Genomic DNA, 20835 nt, shown 5'->3' on the forward strand with positions numbered 1-20835 from the left:
ACGTTTGTGGGTCTAGTTCTGGGGTTTCTATTCTATTCCATTGGTCTCTGTGTCTGTTTTTGTGCCAGTACTACTGACTTCTTCATCACTGCACTCAAGTCACCTTATTTTTTCATTTCTGTTCCTCATTTTATTCTTCTTCATGCCCCAGTACCTTGCCATATAATGTTTTCCCTACTTGGATTTTTTCTCTCACCCCATCCCACTTGCAAGCAGTTGCCTACTCATCTTAAGGTCTTATGTTAAATATTTCTTCTTCTGAAATGCTTCCCTGACATTGCCTTGCTCTGATGCTATTTTCCTCCCTTGTCTAGGGCAGGTATCCCTGTTATACTAATAGCACCCTGTATATAGTAATTGTGACAATTGTACTTCATAAAACTGCTTGGGGAATTATTTGTTTAATATCTGTCTCTCCACTAGACTGTAAGCTCCATGTATATAGAGATTTTGTAGTCTTGTCTCTATTCCCATGTTTAATTCAGGGCTAAAGAATGTAGAGCAGATATCATAAAATAGTATAAAATTTCGGGTTGCTGCCCTTGTCTAGAAGCATTGTGCTCAAATTCCTTTTAATGCGAGTGAAAAATTCAGGACACTGAGGAGGAGTCGAGTCAAATGCTCCCTTCTCTATGCCCCAAAAATGCCTAGTACTACCCATTTGTGGCTAGTACTACAGTTTCTGTTCTGCTAAATGTGGAATTTTGCAATGGTCCAGATGGTTTGGGCTCTGTAAGTGGCATTGCTTTCTTAGCTAGGAGTGAGTAACTCAGAAGGGTATATATGTAACCTACAGCCTTCAGTCAAGCCCCATAAAGGGACAGCTGTGTGTTTGTGCGTGCAGGTGTGCATGTGTGCATTTGTGTATGTGTGTTCATTCTCATTCCTTTTATTATTTTCCCCAGGAAAGAAACTGGGATCCAAGGCAGCATCTACTCATAACTTTCTTTTGCCTTGTTTTGGATACTACACGACATACTTCTCTATAATTTTTACATGGAAGCATTAAAGGAAAGCGATTATTTCTAAACAGGGGATCTAACCAGGAGATTTGTAGACATTATATGTTCTCCTACTTTGTTGCAGCTATACCCAGTTACCTCAGAAGAGACATGCAGATTTAGCAGTGGTCCTTGCTTAAGGATAATAGATGGTAGCTGTAGTCTATTGGGACCTACTTCCCACTGGAAGAAATGATAATTATATGCTGGTGTTAGAGATGTCAAGCCCCATGTAAAGAATTTCCCCAAGAGTCTTCCTGTTTGCCCCAAGAATCTCCCTGTCTGTTCATTAAATACTTATTTAATACATTAGTTGCTCCATATGGGTTCTCACGATTACTATTTACTTTTCTAAGAGTTCAAACACTGTTCATCTTATAATCTCTTCTAGAACTTTTCAGGGAATTAAGATCAAACTTATGGCTAAAATATCTTCTTTAAAATTAAATACATTGTCTCTTTTCAATCCTTGGGTCCCAGTCCTATTTACCTTTATTTCTCATATTTTATGAAATGTAAAGCTTCAGACCTCTTGCTGAAGAGGGATGCCAAATGCTAATAGTTGTGAATCAGCCCTTAAATCTCTCTAAGGTGCATTAGAATATATGAAGGCAGCCAGTTAAAAGCCCTTTTGTGTGGGAAATATGCCTCTCAGGAGGTGTCTTCTGACTTCCCTTGGGACCTGTGCACCCTGTGACTTTGCCTTGGTTCCAAGGTTTCTTATACATGGCCCTCAGTGTTTCCTAATGACCTCCAAGCATCAGAGTTGGGCTTCTCTTGTTGCTTGTACAAAAACAGAAGGTAATCACTGACTTATAATTCTACTATTGATCTATAGAGAATATTAAGAATTTTTAATGTCTTGACTTAAAGAAAAGGCTTTTTTTGGTGGCAGTTGGAGAACTCCCTTTATAATTGGATCACTTCCATCTTTTATTAAATGTGTGAATGCAGAATTGTGTGATGTGAGCATTCACAAAGCAGTCTAATCTGCTCATAAACTCTTTAATATCTGTCAGAAATTCCCTTTTGAAGTCCTTAAAACATAGACTGTTTTTTATATTCATGAAGATATGATCATCACTCCTAGGTTTTGTTGGGCTAAATTTGCTTCAGTATTTATGTAATGTTTTAGCCAAATCCTTGCTCTTTCCATCTTGTTGGGTTTGTCTTTCTAGCTTTCGTTTTTTATCTATTTCTGAGTCTTTGAACCAAAAATCTTAGCCTGGCTCTAATGACTTGTCAGTGATCCTAGAAATTCATTATTAAAAATATAAGAATAATTACCAATGAACACTAATTGCTTAATTGCTATTATCTGTTATAAAACAATTTTTTTAACAAAGTTCTCCATGTGAAAGAACATGACTCAGTATAGATTTGTTTTCTTCCCCATAAGAGTTTTTAGAATATTAGACAAATTGGGGCGCCTGGGTGGCACAGTCGGTTAAGCGTCCGACTTCAGCCAGGTCACGATCTCGCGTTCCGTGAGTTCGAGCCCCGCGTCGGGCTCTGGGCTGATGGCTCAGAGCCTGGAGCCTGTTTCCGATTCTGTGTCTCCCTCTCTCTCTCTGCCCCTCCCCTGTTCATGCTCTGTCTCTCTCTGTCCCAAAAATAAATAAACGTTGAAAAAAAAATAGAATATTAGACAAATTATGCAAAAAGCTAATTATAGCTTTTTACATACATTATATAGTTCTACTATAGTTTACATACATTATATAGTTCTACTTTTGTGAAATGAGCATGGAGAAATAAACATTGAAAGGGAACCCCGCATTTTAATTGCTGAAACTATAAAGACTTTAGTTTATCACATTTAAACTACAAATTATATATATAATAATTATATATATATTATAATTATATAATTATATAATTATATATATATAATTATATATATAAATAATATATATATTATTTATATATATATAATCCTAAATAAAATATGTAAATGTAATATATTGACTTAGAATTTTCATCCAAGGAGACCAAAACAGCTTTATCCACATTATCTGATTCTTGTAGGGCTGTCTGAATTAGGTATGTGTCTGTCAAGTATTATTATTATAATTGCTTTCAAACAAGAAAAAAGAAAAAGAAAAATTTTTAGATTTGTATTCGTTGATACTTTACAATGTAACAGTAGAATTTTGAAACATTTTTGGGTGCCTGGCTGGCTTAATCAGTAGAGCATTCGACTCTTGACCTCGGGATTGTTAAAGTCAAGTCCCACGTTGGGTGTAGAGATTACTTAAAAATAAAATCTTAAAAAAAAAAGAAACATTTTACAATTAGGTTGCTTTTAATGGTACTTACACATTAAGTGCTTTGTATATTTGATTGTGTTTCTAAGTTTTACTGTGTTTTCTATTATATCTTTTCCTAATGGGTCAAAAGTTAATTGGTGCCTCAGTTAACACCATTTAGGTTAAGCTTTTCTCAGCAATAATAAAAATAAAAAATAATAATGTAAAAAGGTATCAGTTGTTACAGCAAACAATTATATAATGACCTTTCTAAAGGCCTTTACTGCTAATTTTTGTTGGTTTCACTTAAGTTCCATGTTTTGCATTTTCCAAAACTAAGATGACACCTCAAATTTTTGTACAGAGCTTTAAAGTTTGCAAAAGCAGGTCATATATATTCAATTACTATGTATTGGTATAGGCCATACCCACACAAAATAGATTAGATACAGTTTATTCTCAATATTTAAGTAAACTTTAGTTATACCTATATCAGTTCAAGCAAGTTATGTTACATTATTACTAAATATCAGATATTTAAGATACTCAAGGAACTGAGTTCACAAAATAACTTGTATTTTTAAAGACCCACACAGTATTATTTTTGTTGAGGGGGAGGGCAAGACACAATAGAATGCCAGCTTATTTCTACTTGTATAAACCAAGTTATTTAAATAAATGAATTGTGTATGCTGACCTGTTCTACCAATGTGCTACTGGGACGTATGAAAAAAAGATGTGCATGGTGGTGGCAGTAGAAAGAGGCATAAAGCGTATTGGAAAACTACCAAATGTCCCCTGCAAATGGGCCCTATTCAGAATCAGTAAGCGTATGATGAGTGAAGTGGTTTTGAATATCGCCTTTAGATTCCATGCTGTTACAAGGCCAGCCCTGAACATGGCAACTCTTATTTCCACACACAGTACCTCTTCACTCTCAATTTAACCCCAAAATCTGATGAACCCATTACTCCATACTTGATTTCATGGAACAAGGAGTAGATATAGTTACAAATGATCAATCACAAGCCGTGAACCAAAGCAGCAAGGCATTAACAATTCACACCATTTCGGTCCACTTGCTCAAGCAGAAGATGTGCCAGCATATTTAATGCACAGCTACTTCGTTCAGTTTAAGAAAAGACATGACTCAGGATGCATTTTCAGAACAGAAGAGACCTAAGATTTCATACTTTCTAAGCCCCAATGTCAACGTTCATCCACACATCAGCAATTAAAATAACCAGGTGTTCTGTAAAGGTCACAATGTCTAAATTAAATTTTACTCAGGTAAAAACAATATGACCTATGAAATTCTTCCCCCCAATGCATCCCTATTCTGTTTGATCCTATCATACAAATCAATGTCTCTTACAGCAGTATTATAACACTGTAGACCCCACAGGCAATATGCCGTCAGTTTAATAGGATCACTGAAAAACTAAAGCAGCTGTGAAAGATTGCTCTAAGTATAGCAATCGTGTGCTTGTCATTTTGTTCAGTGGAGGAAGCATCCAAATTTGGGTAGGCATCGGTATTTAAGAATATGACTGCTAAATCTTTTCACATAAGTACCTTAGGGACAATAACATTTGACATATAGCATATAAACAAAAGTACGCAGCAGCTGTTAGTTTAGTTTTGTTTGAATAAGAATATACTGATATAAATCAAGCAACACTGGAGACAGTATGCTTTACATCATTCAATCTTCCCAGCAGACCATGCTTTTGAGTGGCATCTGCTGGTTGTTCTGAGACCGGGAGCTTTTCAACTATTACCTAGAGCTGGATGCAGAGCATTAAAACACACACATACCTTGGCACTAACTCACACTCCCTCCAGGCATACACCCTGGATGGGAGACAGTCAAGTCTTAGTATCTTTAAAGAGCTCACTTTGTTTCATCCAAAAAAGACTTTTTAGATAAACTTCATTTTAAAAATAAATTCCAACTGAATTGGTAGGAAATTTCCTAATGATGCCCTGCTAACAATAGCTGAGTATTTTAAGACTGAGATCTGAAACTTGCTGCCAAAGAGCACATAGAAGTTTCTTTATAGGTAATTATGCTCTGGGCAGTGCTCTTTTTTTTTTCATAGTCTCATGTACTCTGACTGAAATGTGAAAATTACAGTATTATGTAAATTATGATTCTGAATATTTAATTGGCATGAATTTTAATTTTTAATTCACAGCAGGTTATTAAAGCCTTTGATTATTTCTAGTACTTTTTGAAAATATATTAATTAAAAAATCCTCTTTTTAGCTTTCCATAGTAGATTCAAATGAGTATACAAAGCGCCTCTTTTAATGTAAGATGTTGCTTTTGGAAAGAGATCTATATTCTCTAGGTATAGAACTTCACAGACATTCCAGTCTATTTCTACTTGGTAAGTTCCATCAGCTTTGTGGTTTCTCTTTAGAGAGATATTTGTCTCCTTGTCAGAAATCCTTGTACTGCCCCCATGGTGAATCCAAATAAGTTCAAGCTTCTTATCAGTGATGAAGTGATTTTAATATAAGGTCCTCTTGAAGATGGAATAGCTTATTTCTATATGAATAGCATTTGAACTCATTGTATATGGTGTATCTTAGAGGATATCATCTTTATTATTTATAATAGCTATTTTGATCGTAACTAATATTTTTGCTGTGTTACATAAGTTTTATGGTGTGCTTTTTCCCATAGTAACATGATTTATGACATGGTAGGATAATGCACATGAGGCTTTTCCAAGACTTTTTAAATACCCACCTCTGGCCTTCTCCTGGCTTGTTAATGCTTCATTGCCAAATTGTATCATTTTCTTTTGTATTTACTTTCCTTCTGAGTCTTCAAGGTCGTTTGATAAGGAAAATTAAGGCAAAACAGTTGTACATATTCTAAATGTGTTTCAAAATTCTGGGATATTAATACTTATTAAATTTTGATCAAATTTTCATTTGGTCATAGAAAGTTACAGATTTTAGGTGATTGTGTATAGTTCCTAAAAGACTGTCCACAGTATATCCAACGTACTATTTATTCATCTGGTAGACATTTATTAAACACTGCTTTTGCCAAACTAAAAAATTCTATGGCCTCAGAACCCTAAAGCATTTGTGATATGCCAGAGGATGGGAGTGGGAGTGGAGAAGATAGGGATTAATTCAAATCAATCAGTGGAAAATAAAATTATAAACAATGCTCTGGGAAACATAGAGGAGGGAGCAGTTAATTCTGCCTAAATAACATGGGATGTTTTGCCAAAGAAGGTAACATTTGATATGAACCTTGAAGGACAAGAATATATTAACAAGTGGAAAAAAGGAGGAAGAAATGCAAGGGAAGTGGAATGGCGTGAGTAAGAAAAGTATCACTTGTTAGATATGATATTAAAATAGCTACTATGTTTAATCATATGATCGATTTACCCGTGATGCTCAATATTAACTCTACCCAATGAAGTTACTTCTTTTGGTCACATGGCCTATTTACTTAGCATCCTCAATCTTAACTCCAAACACAATGAGACTGTTGGATTCATCTCAGTTTTCCCTGCAGTCATAACTTGAGAATAAACAAAATGGATAAAAAGCTTATCAACCTCATAACTGCACCTCTGCAGTGGTGGTAATGATCCTAATGGAATGATCACATTTGACTGATCTATGCTTATTGACAAATTTAATGAATGATTAATTTCCAAACCACTTATCTAATAAAAGTGTTGAGGCCCTATTGAATGAAAATACTGAGATACAGGAAAGCGAAACTCTTGTTGCAACTATGTAAATAGGAGCAAATAGGTAGAACACCTGTAATTAAGGCCTCAAACCTAAGACAAAATGCTGTGTGTAGCTCTACACAGAAATATTAAAGGAATATAGGAAGATAGCAGCCAGCTAACCTTTCTGAGGCAATATTTATGAGTAGTAGTTTGAAGGAGAAACTCGTGGTTTATGCACAAAGTAATACCTTGGAGTTCATTCACTGGGAAAGACTTATTTTTTCATTGAGTATCTCTCATGGGCCTTGTTAGCTCATAGCAACATCTAGGTTTATGCTCTTTCCAAGGTTGAAAAGTGTCTATTGTCCTCTCTAAATAATTGCCTTTGTTTTTTGCACCACATCTTTATGCAATAGTCTTCTTTAATAGAATGCACTTTGCTTCAGAAACTGAGTGAAAAAGAACTCTACATAAAAGAAAACCATTGGTTAAGAACACTTATGAGTTGTCTTTGGTATAGAATATTAAGAATATCCACCAAAATCCTTAAAAAATAATTCACACATTAAAAAAAATCTATGGTTGGGGGTGAAAAGCCAACTGACTTATTTTTAATCAAATTTTCTATTATATTTCAAAACTATCATTTTAGGTCAAGTCTCCTTTTATATGGGAAGTATTCTAACTGATTAATAAATTTAATTTTTTAAATAGATTAGGCTTATATTTATACTTCCTTTCTCAGTACTTAGGGCGTATCATTTTCTTATGTTTTCTGTACCTTCCTAGTTAGTGGAAACATTGTTTGTTCTTGGAGTGTGCTTTGTCTTCCTTTTCAAGAAGATCATCAAAGTTACTAGTTTGCAGCTTCCAAAAAGAAAAGAGCCTTCTAATCCCTAGTTCAGAGGCTAACCTTTATTAGCACTCTTGTGGTTATAATGAGGACCCTGCCTCCAGCAGGGAGATTCTGGAATACTGAACAGATTATTCAACAAGTTCAGAGCAGATTCTGAAGTCTCTTATAAAACCTGCTTGTGAATACTGCTTTCTTTGCTTTGCTATTTCTGGTTTCCATAGTATTCCTAATTACATAAATCATGTGGAGCATGGGAGCTATTTTCTATCCTATATCAATTCTGACACTGCTTGCATTTTGGTATAATTTTTTTTCCCTAAACTTTACCTTTTTTTTTCTTAAATTTTTATTTAAGAGGGCACAAACCTGCAAAAAGTAGAGTTTGTATTAGAAGATCTATGAAATTATACTTTGGAATCCCTTGGGCTGACTTAAAGAATTTGAAAGTTATTTTGTGGCAAGCATGGATGAATAAAACTATAGGACTGGAGAATCTGATAACATGTTCTCAGGTTTAAATTCAAGATTAAATCCAGGATGTAGATCATTCAAGTTTATTACCTACTTCTCAGTTTGCTTTAAATTATTTCAACTTAATAGCTATTTATGTAATGCCTTTCCATATTCAAAAACTGTGGTATGTTCAATAAGTGTACCAAATTAAAAGTTTACAAGTTAAAACTCAATACATAATGATGTATGAATGCAGTTAACTGAAAGCACTGATCATTCTTAAGCTAGTTTTCTTTAGGAAAAATTATAATCAAGATTGATTTATATTGTGAATTTTTCTTAAAGATTGAAGGGTTGCAATTCTGATGTACGTTTATTTTTTATTTTTCATTACTTCATAGTTTATATGATCTTATATTTTGTAAAAGTTTGAGGTATTTGTTACGACAACACTTACAGAGAAAAACAGTTGCTCCAGGGGGATAAACATGGTTTTGATATGTGAATTTTAGGAATTAATTTCTGAGGCTGGGTGAGTGAATTTCATGCACACATCTAAAGATGTCTAAATAGTCACTGGGTCATAATTTTCTTTTAACTTTATAGTAGTTTTAGAAAAGCTTAAGTTCTATTTCCAACCTTCTCCTTAGTGTTGAATACATTAGAAAGAATTTAAATTGTGCTATGGTTGAGATTTGCAGAACTTAGTGCCATAAAATGCATAACTTTTTTACTAAGAGCAAAATTCAGCAGAATACCAGTAGCAAAGGCCATTTGCATAACTCAGCGGCTCAGCAGCTCAGCTGAACCTAATTGTAATTCAATTTCCAGATTGCTACGCTAGGCCTCTCTGCATAAAATATGCCACATATAACATAACCAATGGCACGGAGCTAGGAGCTATTTTCTTTGCTGGTGATCTATTTAATTTCTTTTCTAGTAGAAATATGTATCAGAATAAGGTAGCCAAGCCATATAGTTATTTTGTATGTTTATACTATGTCACATGTGTATACTTAAGACCAAGTTAAAAAATGATATCCTTTCACTTTTCTGGGTTCCCAAATGGGTGTAAGATTTTTTTTATTTCTTTATTTCTGGCATTTCAGAGGGAAATTAAATCTTGAAAAATGTTAGCTAGCTGCCATGTTATTTGACTATTTTACACTAGAAAGACTTTATAAGCTAATCGTGTGAAAAAGTGTATAAACATGTCTGTCAAGTCCAGTATAGATGTTGCAATACAGGCCAACAAGTAAATATCTTCTCTCTGTTTACAAAACGCTTGCTGGAATAGCATTCCTAAATCGTTGACTAGCTTATATGCCAGAAACTTAAAAACAAAAAGGTATGATAAAATGCTTGCTTAAGATGCTCCCTTTTATTTTTAAACAGCCTTGCCACCCTGTTTTTATGGGTTATTTAATCAATGGCAGTGAAAAGACTTGAATAGCATGGCTTATGAAGGTGTGGATTATATTTTATGAATAATTTCCAGATGTGATGTTTTAGGTATATAGACTCCTCTATGGGAAGCTATATACAGAAACAACATGGATCTTACAATTTTATCAGGACAATGCGAGTAGATTTCAGCAAGGTTGGTTCCAACTCATCTGTGATAAATGAGAAGATAAGGCAATCAGTGCACACCATGACACTCTGTGCAGCTAGTTAGGCACACTTCAGGACTATTCAGGTGTGCTCACAAAGCTTATGAGTCTTGCATGGGGGGGTGTCTCAATATAAATACATCCTTCATGGTGGCCACTGGTAATGCAGGAATTGCCTCTGTAAGACTTAACCCAGGTCAGATATAAATAATAGATGTTAAGAGTTAGTTCTGGTACTGGGGCTATGTTCCAGGCAGTGCATTTCAGTTGGGTCAAAAGAATTTATTTTCCCTTATTTTCTTGCATAGTACCTCTGCTTGAAAAATGCCTGCAAAATTCCATCACACCTTTGCGGGGACCAGTTTGGGTCTCTAAGGGAGAAGGTTTCAGCCCCTCAGGAGCTAAGATGTACATCCAAGGAGTTCTTTTGGCCTTGTACCAACGACTAAAGTCTGCAAAAAAATATTATAAACAGGTGAGTCACCCCTCTTTCAAACTTGCTTTATTCTGTGTTTTAAAATGTACTTGGTTGTATAGAAGCAATGATTGGCATTGTGTCATTAAAAAAAAAAAAAAAACCGTGACATGTATTTTGTGAACTCAGTGCCCGTTAGGGAGCCAAAATGCTTCTTCTGTAATCTCAAAGCCAACAATAATGGGGCTAATTGTATCTGTCTTTTGGTATGGGATGTCATATGTCTCATCTTTTCTTGCTGCATACTGTGCAAAGCGAAGGCAACTCCTTATGTGGAATTTCTATAGACAGTTACTTTAAGCAAGAAAATGAATAGCTCCTAAAGCAGTTGAAGGTTTTAATGTTCAGTTTTCTTTTTTCTTTTCTTTTCTTTTTTTTTTTTCAGTATGAAATCAGAATTGCTGTTGTAGAAGTTGGGCTAAAATGTAAACCAATCACATTCTGCGAAATGAAATTGTGAATTAATTTCTTGTCAGGACTAACTCACTTCATTTATGCTTATTTAACCTGTATGTTTATAAAGTAAAGAAATAGAACTAATATATCTGAATCAGTTTAAAATTGGTTTTGTCCTTTAATTTCTAAGTATCCCATCCTATAACTCTGTGTGTGTGTGTGCGTGTGTGTGTGTGTGTGTGTGTGTGTGTGTGTGTAAAGACTGATTTTTTTTTATAACTACTTATAGGGACTTTGATTTATCCTAAAGTAGAATTCACATTGCAAAGCAGAATGACGATGGCCATTTATAAAATAAAAATGGAGTTACCACATTTTTAGAATCCTCTTTGTACTTGGTCTTAAGAAGTTAAGCATACATTTTACCATGTTAAATAAAGTCTAGGTTTTCCATTTCTAACTATAAGGTTCCATTTTAGAACTGGGCTCATTATCTCAGGCCACAGGCCACTGAAAAATGAATATTTTGAAAGCATTCTGCTATTATTGTGTGTGTGCTGGGGGATGGGAGGTAAGAATGCCATTCGGTCTCAGTGTTCACACAGCACCTCCTGCTGTCTGGTTTGGAAAAGTTCAACTTGTATTGGCTAGAAGAAACTCTTGAACTAAGGTATCCAGAACTAGCAAGAAATCTCTTCCCATGAGAAACTTTTATTCTCAAAATGTGATTGTTTGCTTAGTTAGTTAATTTCAGTGGATCAAGAAATGGGATTAATAATTATCATAGTTAAGGCTGTTTATGATAATAAATATGAAAAATAAAAATCCAAACTTTTAAAAAGTATTCTTTATCAAACCAGTATCATATATAAAAACTGGTAGAAATATGTTTTGTTGTATTTTTGATTCAATTATTTAAACTGAAATATTATTTAACCTTTAAGATACAATTATATTATAAAATGGATTATGACCAGTTTAATTATAATCATTTATTTGGTATTAAGTGATTTGATTCCACCTATTAGTTTAAAATTATTCGATGTTAAAAAAAAATGAGACCATACTCTAGTGCAAGAAAAGCACTGTTTAAATCAAATCTTAAAAAAACGTAAATCATTTTCTAAGTTTTATTAAAAGTGAGGATGTTAGAGATAAGAAACTGCTCAGAAAATAGTTAACAACTTGTTTTTTTTTCCATTATCCTAAACATCTAAAATTGAAATAAGTATATACAGTTGTACTAGAGTGAAAGGAGTTCTGTGTATTGTGAAAAAAGAAAATGTTTTAAGAATTGCTTGCTGCTTTGATATTAAAGATTTCTTTATGACTCAAAATTGATGAAAAATACATTTTGAACAAAATATGAACAATAATTAACATGTTTAGCATCTCTGAGGTTGTCTATATCATCAACATTATGCCAAATTTGGACATATTTCAAGAACCTAGGCTCTTTGCCCTTCCTAACTAAACCTTTTACTTTTGCTAAGTTGTAATAGCTTAAAGCTTTGCGTTCAACAGTTTTAATATGATACTTGTCTAGGTTTTATTTTAAGATATAAAAGTGAAGAAAAGGAAATAGAAAATTATTATGCATTTCCATGCAAATTTTTATTTATTTTAGATATGCCCAATTGTATGTATTCTTGAGCCTCTTTTCTTTTGCATTGTAATAATATGATTTAATTTAAAATTATTTGCAGTGTTTAGAAAAGTCACTGTAGTGGTGCCATTATCAGGTCATCAGTGTCTAAGTGTTAAGCCTGGCAGTTGCTTTATTTGTGAGTAGGACTTCTTAGCAGATATCCTTCTTAGCATTGATGAACTTTATTTGAACTGCATTTACTTCATTTGACCTTAGGAATAGCCTTTTCTATTTACTTTTATATAAGATTGTGTTGAGGAATCATTAGGTAAAATGGAAATGGATGATGATTCTTATTTGTTTTTAACTAACCTAAACTTGCAGAATTATATGAACTCTCGATATCATTTCTATTCATTTCACTTCTGAGATCATATATAAAAACAGTAATATTGTTTTACTGAGATTCTATCAAAAGATTACAAACTTTAAATTGGATGCTTTGGGATTCCCAAAGGAAATTTCTTTCAAATAAACTGTGATCATAAAGCTTTAAAAGGAAAGTCAGAACTACTGGTTTTGTGTTTATAAACATATTCATTTTTCAGTTTTTAACTTTAACTTGGCTATTATAGCATGCAACTGAATTAAGCCCACTACATTAGTGTGGTCTTAAGTCTATACTGATTCATGTATATAAAATGAGATATTATATATAGGACAGCATAAAGTCACTTTGTCTTACATTTATCACATTCATTTCCTTAAAAGTGGAAACATCTTAGAAATTGCTCAGAGCTAAGCAGAATCTATTTAATTGGTAATCTTTGAAGTAGCATAAATGCATTCCTATGAAATGCAGTTAACACTTTCAGCGACAGGGCCCGTTCATCTCATTAGCATTCTTGTTAAGTAGTGGTGCTGTTGGTGGGGGTGTTGAAGGAGGAATGCCATTGTGTCGAGTTCCAGTGTTTGGGGACAAACACTGCTGTGGAAGGAACGTGTGAAAAGGCCACAGTCCTGTCAGTGAATGAGGAAGGCTGTGCTTTCTGTGTGCTTCAAGCAGGGAAGCTGTCATTCATAGGCCTAACACAGCTAAACAGAGGCCAAAACACAAGCCTGCACTACCTTTTAAAATGATATTAGTGATTTTTAAACATGATCTTCTTTATTTATGATCCTACGTAGAGCTTTTAGTTGCTGTCAGTAAACAAAATATATGTCAGTCTGTTCAGAAACACTGTAGAGATGCATGAAAGTCCATGGAGCTGTGCCAGGAAGCTATATAAATAATGATTTGGAATGACTGATTTTAAGTACAAACATGATCTTTGGGAAACATTCATTACTGGAAATGTCGTCTTAATTTTGATACTTCTTTGAATTTTTCCCCAACCAACAAAATTCCCAGATACTTTTAAATAATGAATGCATTGCACTCTTAAAATAGTTTCAAAAAGAGTTCATAAATATCCAGCTTTAATCATTTAAAGTGGTTCACAGTATAGCTTAACAGTTGTTATAGATTGCATAGTCATTTTTAAAATTCAGACAGAAACAAAGGAAATGAGTATCTAACTATGATATCTTAGCAATCACCATCTTAATTATGAAGAAAATCATAGCCTTTGTGGAATTTAAGATATGAAAAAATTTGAAGGGTTGTTTTGAATTTTACTTCTCATTTTCCATATTTTGGAAAGAAATGATCAACTTTGAAATTAAATTTTTGTTTGTTGATTACTTAAAAACAATAAATAACGAAAATACACCCAAATATTTCTTAAACTCTTCAAGCATTTTCTAAACTTGAAAAAAAAAAACAACCTGACAATTTCTATTTATGTCTGAAGCTAAAGGAAATGTTTTATTTCTATAATTTTCATTTGGAAATATGTACTTGGGCTGTTTGTAGTAGACCATTATTTAATGAAGTTTATTGAAAACTATAATTTTCTGCCTAAGTGATTTAAGCTTTTTGTGTATGTGGTCCTTTTAATTATTAATTAAACAAGGTAGTTTTTGAATGCTGTTACATGCTATTTCTAAATGTTCTATATTTGATGTCTTGGGTTTAAGAATCTCAGACACTGAATTTCTATTTCAGAGATTGGGTTTCACTTTCTAAACTGGAATTGTACTATAACTTTATTTTGCAGGCATGTAATTAGATGAGGAAATGACCATCCAACTATAGCATATATTAGTTTTGCAATTTAACAGTGAAATGTATTTTATTATTACATTAAACTAACCTCTACCAAAGCTCTAGATTTTGTTTAAAAACTTTCCTAAGTTAATGTTGGCCCACTGTACCCACGCTCTTAATCAGTTTGATACTTAGGTAGCAAAGAAATAATAATATAATTCTACTCAGAATAGATTGAGTTCAAAATATACTTGAATTACATTTCGTACTGACAGAATTTGTTGATTGCAAAAAGTATTTTCCAAGAAATGTTAATATTTTAATCCCCATAAAAGAGGTGTTGAAAGTTTGTCTTTTTATATCTTGTATCTTAGGTCACTCAAAGTCATTTATTGGTCTTAACATGACAGAAGGAGTAACTATTTCTATTTCATTCTTTATGTATACTTTATTATTGGTATGCCAGCTACTTTTTTCCCAGCTTAATTGAGATGCAATGGACATAAAACTTTGTATAAGTTTAAGGTGTACAACATGATGTTTGGATACACTTACATGTAATGAAATGATTACCATCGTAGGGGTAGTTAACACCTCTGTCATCTCACATAATTACCATTTCTTTTTTGTGGTGAGAACATTCAAGATCTACTCTCTTAACAACTTTTAGCATATAATATAGTGTTGTTAACTATAGTCATTTGCTCTAAACAGGATCCCCATCTATATATACACTAGAAATTGGGCTGTTTCCTTGATTTAGCCTTAGTGGGGCAACACCCAAAATAGTTCAGTTGTGAACTTCTTGATGTCTTTCAAAAGCTTGGAGCAAAATCAATAATATATAAATACAACTTACTATTAAAAACATTACAATTGTGTTGCAGTAGTTTCAAGTGGTTGAAAACTACTTCTAAGTTTCTGCTAGATAATTTTATAGAATATTAGGTTGTTTGTAGATTTGAATGATTGTTGATTTTTTTTTTTCCTGAAACCAAGCTGCATTCTAGTTACTTGAAGTATTTTAAGAACCTTAAACTTGTGTCTTTTTCTAAGTGTCATGCTTTGAGCAGGCCTAACATCAGTTAAATGAAGTGAAAATTGCATTCTTGTCTTGATAGAGATGAAAATGGATTTCTGGTCATGAAATAGATGTAGTTGTCACTTTTTAAAAAAGGTGTCAGCAGTTTGCTTCAGTGAGTAAGGTGCCAATTCAGTATGGCAGTAAACTTGTGATCTGAGCAATCAATAAAATGCTTCAATAACTTCTGCTTCATTACACTTATAATAAGAGGCTATAGATCCGTGGCACATAAAATGTTGATAAAGAGGATATGTGGGGACTGACTGTGACAATTTTCTTGAAAGTACAGTAAGTGCAATATTGCCATCTAGAGTTTGTGCATAGGTAATTATTACAGAGAGGGACAAAAACCATGATGGGATAGATAAAACAGGAAACAATATTGAAATAGTTTATTTTCCATCATTTATCTTCATGGAACATTTCATTTGATTTGTCATAAAGCTGTTTAGGTCAGGAGAAAAATTTTCTAATCTGTATTTTTCTCTAATTCTCTTAGAATTATACTACCAAGTATCAAATATGTATCTTTGGCTCAAATTTGAACTTTTTACCATGAAAACTAGTTATTGAATAACTCACTTTGGAAAAAAATTAAGCTTAAAGATTTTTTCCTTTTTTTTTTTTTTTCCTGATAATTCAGTTACATGGAAACAGAGAGCTTTATTAGCATCTCAGTTGGGTCCCTTTCAATTCAAAATATTATTTTTATTAATATTAAACACTCCCTCAAAAATTAAGAACCAAGTAAGAGGTCTTATTTAAAAATGATATTTTAAAGTAATTTTGTATATGACGATAAACTTTCCTGCTTATGTGATTGTAAACATTTTAATGAAGAGTAAGTTCCATCTGGATATTGAAAATATATCTTCACTTTTAAATAAACACTTTAAAAAGTGTTAGTTCTCACTTTTTTGATTAATTAAATGTTTAATTAACTTTTTAATGTTTTTAAATGAATTAATACAGAAAATACATTTTTAAACTAAGCATTATTGAACTTTTCTCCCTCTGAACTTATGACTAAAAATGTCAGTTGCATAATACAAAAATTTTTAAAGTCTACCTTTAAGTGTTTTATGATACTTAATATAAAGTAAACTTAATATGGATATTGATGACTTACCAAGGAAAGTTAATTAATCTGGAAAGGTTATTACCTTTATTCTTCCATCTGTATATTTTTCAATTTGTGTAGATAGTTTTTATAAGTTTATAGACCTAAGCCTTCAGATTTTCCTGAGAATGATTTCCTGAGAATGATAATTTGGCATTAAAAGTAATATATTTTTTCCTAATGTCACACCGGTCAGGTATTTTCTGTTCTCGTACATCTGTGTGTGAATTATTTATATAATTATAAAAAAATGGAAAAACAGCATTAATTTATTTTCCTTTTTGGATCAAAGTTTTATTCTAAAACATCCTAATATTATATTTTCTTTACTTATATTTAGTTTAAGACAACTCTTTAGATAAGGGGCTCTTATTTTGCAATTTTTTAATCATACTGAATAGAAAATGTTGCATTTTAAAACCTCCAAATAAGTATAGAATTGTTCTGGTAAAGTAAGTGAAAGTAGACCTGACAAATTTTCTTTAAATTACTCAACCACCTACAGGTATTATTGCCTATGACTCTTTTGAAATGAGAATAAATTTTATAGAGTTACAGCAGCAAAGTGAAAGAGTGTGTTTGATAGATTCCCTGAACAGTTTCAACACCCACAGGTATTATTTGTAAGAAAACAATCATGCCGAGTCTTCAGCTGGTTAGAGAGGGCACAGCATTCTATCTTCACCTGACATCCTATCTGTTCCGTCAACATCCTGGGCCCCCTGCCTGCTGCCCCCTCCTCCCAAAACAATAATGCTCACCGAGAGGTTTGTGTGAATGGACAAGAATATGAATTTTTTTTTCCCCCTGAAGAACTAAAGCAGTATTGAAGGCATATTCCTAGGGGGAGGAAAACCAACTGTCTTGAGGATTGACTAGCATTTTCTATTTTCTATTCAAATTGATCAGTGTTGTCACTGATTGTTAGTTAAAAATCTTTGAGTATTAACTACTGATTGATGAAGAAGATGCAGAGTAAACGTTTTGGAAATCGTTGCCTTGCTTTATTTTATTAAGAGACATATAATGGGTTTCCTCTCACCTGTTGTTTTTAATAGCATTAGCTTGAATACATGTTAATTAAAGCAATAAATGACTGATTTTTAAATAATATAACTCATTATTTGCCCATATTTTATGTATGCAACAAAGATGCGAAGGAGTATAGCATTAATTTATCACTGTCTTCAAAGTTTTTCAAATTAATTATATCAGAAAATCAAGTTTACATAATTTCCTAAAAATAATCAGGATACTGTTACTAAATTTTTAAGATATTTCAAGTTCCTAAATAAAGCAAATCATATACATGGATAAGGATACATCAAGAAACTATTCATCAACACTTATTATGTCACTGGGAAGTAAATATTCAAAGTTTCAGAAAAGAGAATAACAACATAAATAAAAGTACTGAAAAGATCCTAGTCTTTAGTCTTGGCCAGCCACAGGTGAGTTATATCTTCTAGAGCTGCACTGCCTGATACACTATTAAAATCTCATGAGGTTTTTAAATTTAAATTAGTTATAATTAAAAAATAAAATAAAATTATTTAGTTCCTCAGTCTCACTATCCACATTTCAAATGCGAATAGCCACATCATCACTGAAAATTCTATTGGACAGTGCTGTTCTAGCAGAAAGAAATTCAGTCTAGATACCCTAATTATACTTCTGGCATTGAATTTTATATTCAATGACTAATAAAATAAAAAAGGCTCTTTTAATATGGTCAGGGTTTAAATCAGGGTTGGGTAGATACGTACTCTGGTGTTCACAAAACAAAATAAATTATGTTAAGAAAAAAAAAAAAAAAGAAAAGAAAAACAAACCCTGACATAGGCCACAACCTATTTGCCATCTAACCACCAGATGGACACATGTAGGACTTTCTATGTGTGTCAAAATCCCTGTAAATAAACTATGTGGTGTGGTGTCCTTAGGGACTATGATTGTGGCAGTCACTGAATTAACCTAATCTTGTTTGGTGAGAAAAGATCTCCCTACTCCATGAAAAAAAAAAAAAATTAGACAGCCAAAGAAGACAAACTCAAATGATGAAATGTTGAATAGTCCTTATGTGCTCATTAACCAGGGTTGATTATACAGCAGAGCTGTCCAATACCTTGCCCTTGGGAAGCTTACATTCTTGTTTTGGAGGTAAAGTGTAGGCACATGAAACTTTTAGGATATGCTTATTAGTGTGTCCTCAAGTACTAAAAATATGTGGTACAGATTCTATGTTGTATGGGAATTTATAAAAAAGATTAAAAATAGAATGAAAGCATTTTAAGGTTGAAGTGAGCTTTAGAGGCCATCGAATCCAGTCCTCTCAATTTATAGATAATGATAAGAGTAACAACGATAATAATAATGACCTCATTGGGTTGTTATGAAGATTAAGTAGTTAATGTGTATAAAACTCTTATCACAGCACCTGAGACATGGTAAGCTATCATCATCTTTATTATTTTTTTCAGCTTTATTCAGGTATAATTGACAAAATTGTAAGATATTTAAAGTGTACATCATAGTGATTTAATATATGTTTACAGTGTGAAAGGATTCCTACCATCTAGTTAATTAACACATACATCACCTCATATATTTATATATATTTTTTGAGGAGAATATTTAAGTTCTACTCTTCTAGCAAAATTTCAGTGATATATAATGCAGTGTTATCAACTATAGTTACCATGTCATATCTTAGATATTATTCATCTTATAGCTGAAAGTTTGTACCCTCTGACCAACTTCTTCCTATCTTCCTATTTTCCACACTTTCAGTCCCTGGGAACCACTCTTACACTGTCTGTTTCTATGAGTTTGACCTTTGTTTGTTTGTTTGTTTTTTGATTCCACATATAAGTAATACCTTAATTATTAATATAATACATAGGCAATTGAAATACTTGTGCAAAATGAGTTGAGACAGCAAGGCAGAGCTATAATGGGACTGGAGCTCCATGTTTGCAGTTAGTAGGCAAGGTATGCTTCATTAACTGAAATATGGGAGGGCTTTAAAAAGAGATTAATATAGGCAATGGTATGAAGTTAGGAGTGTGTAAGATTTATTTTCAAACAAGTTGTACTTGATACAAAAAAAGAAAGAAGTGATGTTGAGCAAATAAGAGCAGTGGGTGTAGATAAGATCTCCCATAGGTTGAGAGGGGCCCTTTTTTTTTTTTTTTTTTTTTGAGGTTCAGAGTATAATAATGAAGAAATGTCAAAAGAGGATATAAAAACCATTGGGTATATTTTACATGATGACACTTAAGATTAACTCTGTCAACACTCCTCCCCCCCCACAATATAATTGTTCTATTTTTTATAATAAAATATATAAAGTTAAAGAAAATTTAATGTGTACTTATTGAGAGAGAGAGAGAGAGAGAGAGAGAGAGAGAGAGAGAGAGAAAGAGTATGATCGGGGGAGGGGCAGAGAGAGAGGGAAACACAGAATCTGAAGCAAGCTCCAGGCTCCAAGCTCTCAGCACAGAGCCCAATGTAGGGCCTGAACCCACGAACTGTGAGATCATGACCTGAGCCAAAGTTGGACACTTAACAGACTGAGCCACCCAGGCACCCCTAAAAATATTAATTCATAACCCATATAGGGAGCATGATCTGGTGAAGGGACAAAAGTTTTGTAATGTCTCTTTCAAATGATTCTGTCACTATATCTCTTTGATTGTATGTATAATTTTATTTGGAGGTAAGGAAAATGGCTAATTATGGACCATTTTGAATGTAAGACTGAGACTAATGGCCTTTTTCATCCTCAGAATTGGAGCATCTAAGATCCTAGAGTGGTTGAAGACTATGGACAGGGAATGAAAGTCACTGAGTTTGCAAAACATATGTTAGAGTTTACTCTAGGAAGGAGATACATGTTTCAAGTAAGCAAACTCATACACACACTGTACAGGATATGCAAAGAAGTATTTTTTGAGAATTTGTGTAAACTTGATTTGACTTTTCACAGAAGGTGTCACTCATGGTACTAGAGAAAAGTAAAAACTAAATTTGACTAAGGCAAAAAATTTTAACCATTCTTTTAGGTAGCAACCTTGTGGATAACGAGGCTCAGATGCCCATAATTTCTGCCCTTCTATGTTTCCTCCAGGAAGGCATC

At 33.0% G+C, this 20835-nt stretch overlaps 1 protein-coding gene across 2 annotated transcripts in view; it reads left to right on the forward strand.

The window, feature by feature from the left end:
* The window catches only part of DCDC1 (doublecortin domain containing 1), a 497179-nt gene that overhangs the window by 104989 nt on the left and 371355 nt on the right, over positions 1–20835 (forward strand). For both annotated transcript variants that reach the window (XM_040495539.1, XM_040495540.1), the window contains one exon: positions 10194–10360. In XM_040495539.1, the coding sequence (XP_040351473.1) occupies positions 10194–10360 (167 nt within the window). The remainder of the gene's footprint in view (positions 1–10193; positions 10361–20835) is intronic.

The sequence above is a fragment of the Herpailurus yagouaroundi genome, unplaced genomic scaffold (genome assembly GCF_014898765.1).
Source record: "Herpailurus yagouaroundi ecotype Mexico unplaced genomic scaffold, PumYag 187, whole genome shotgun sequence".
Taxonomy (NCBI): domain Eukaryota; kingdom Metazoa; phylum Chordata; class Mammalia; order Carnivora; family Felidae; genus Herpailurus; species Herpailurus yagouaroundi.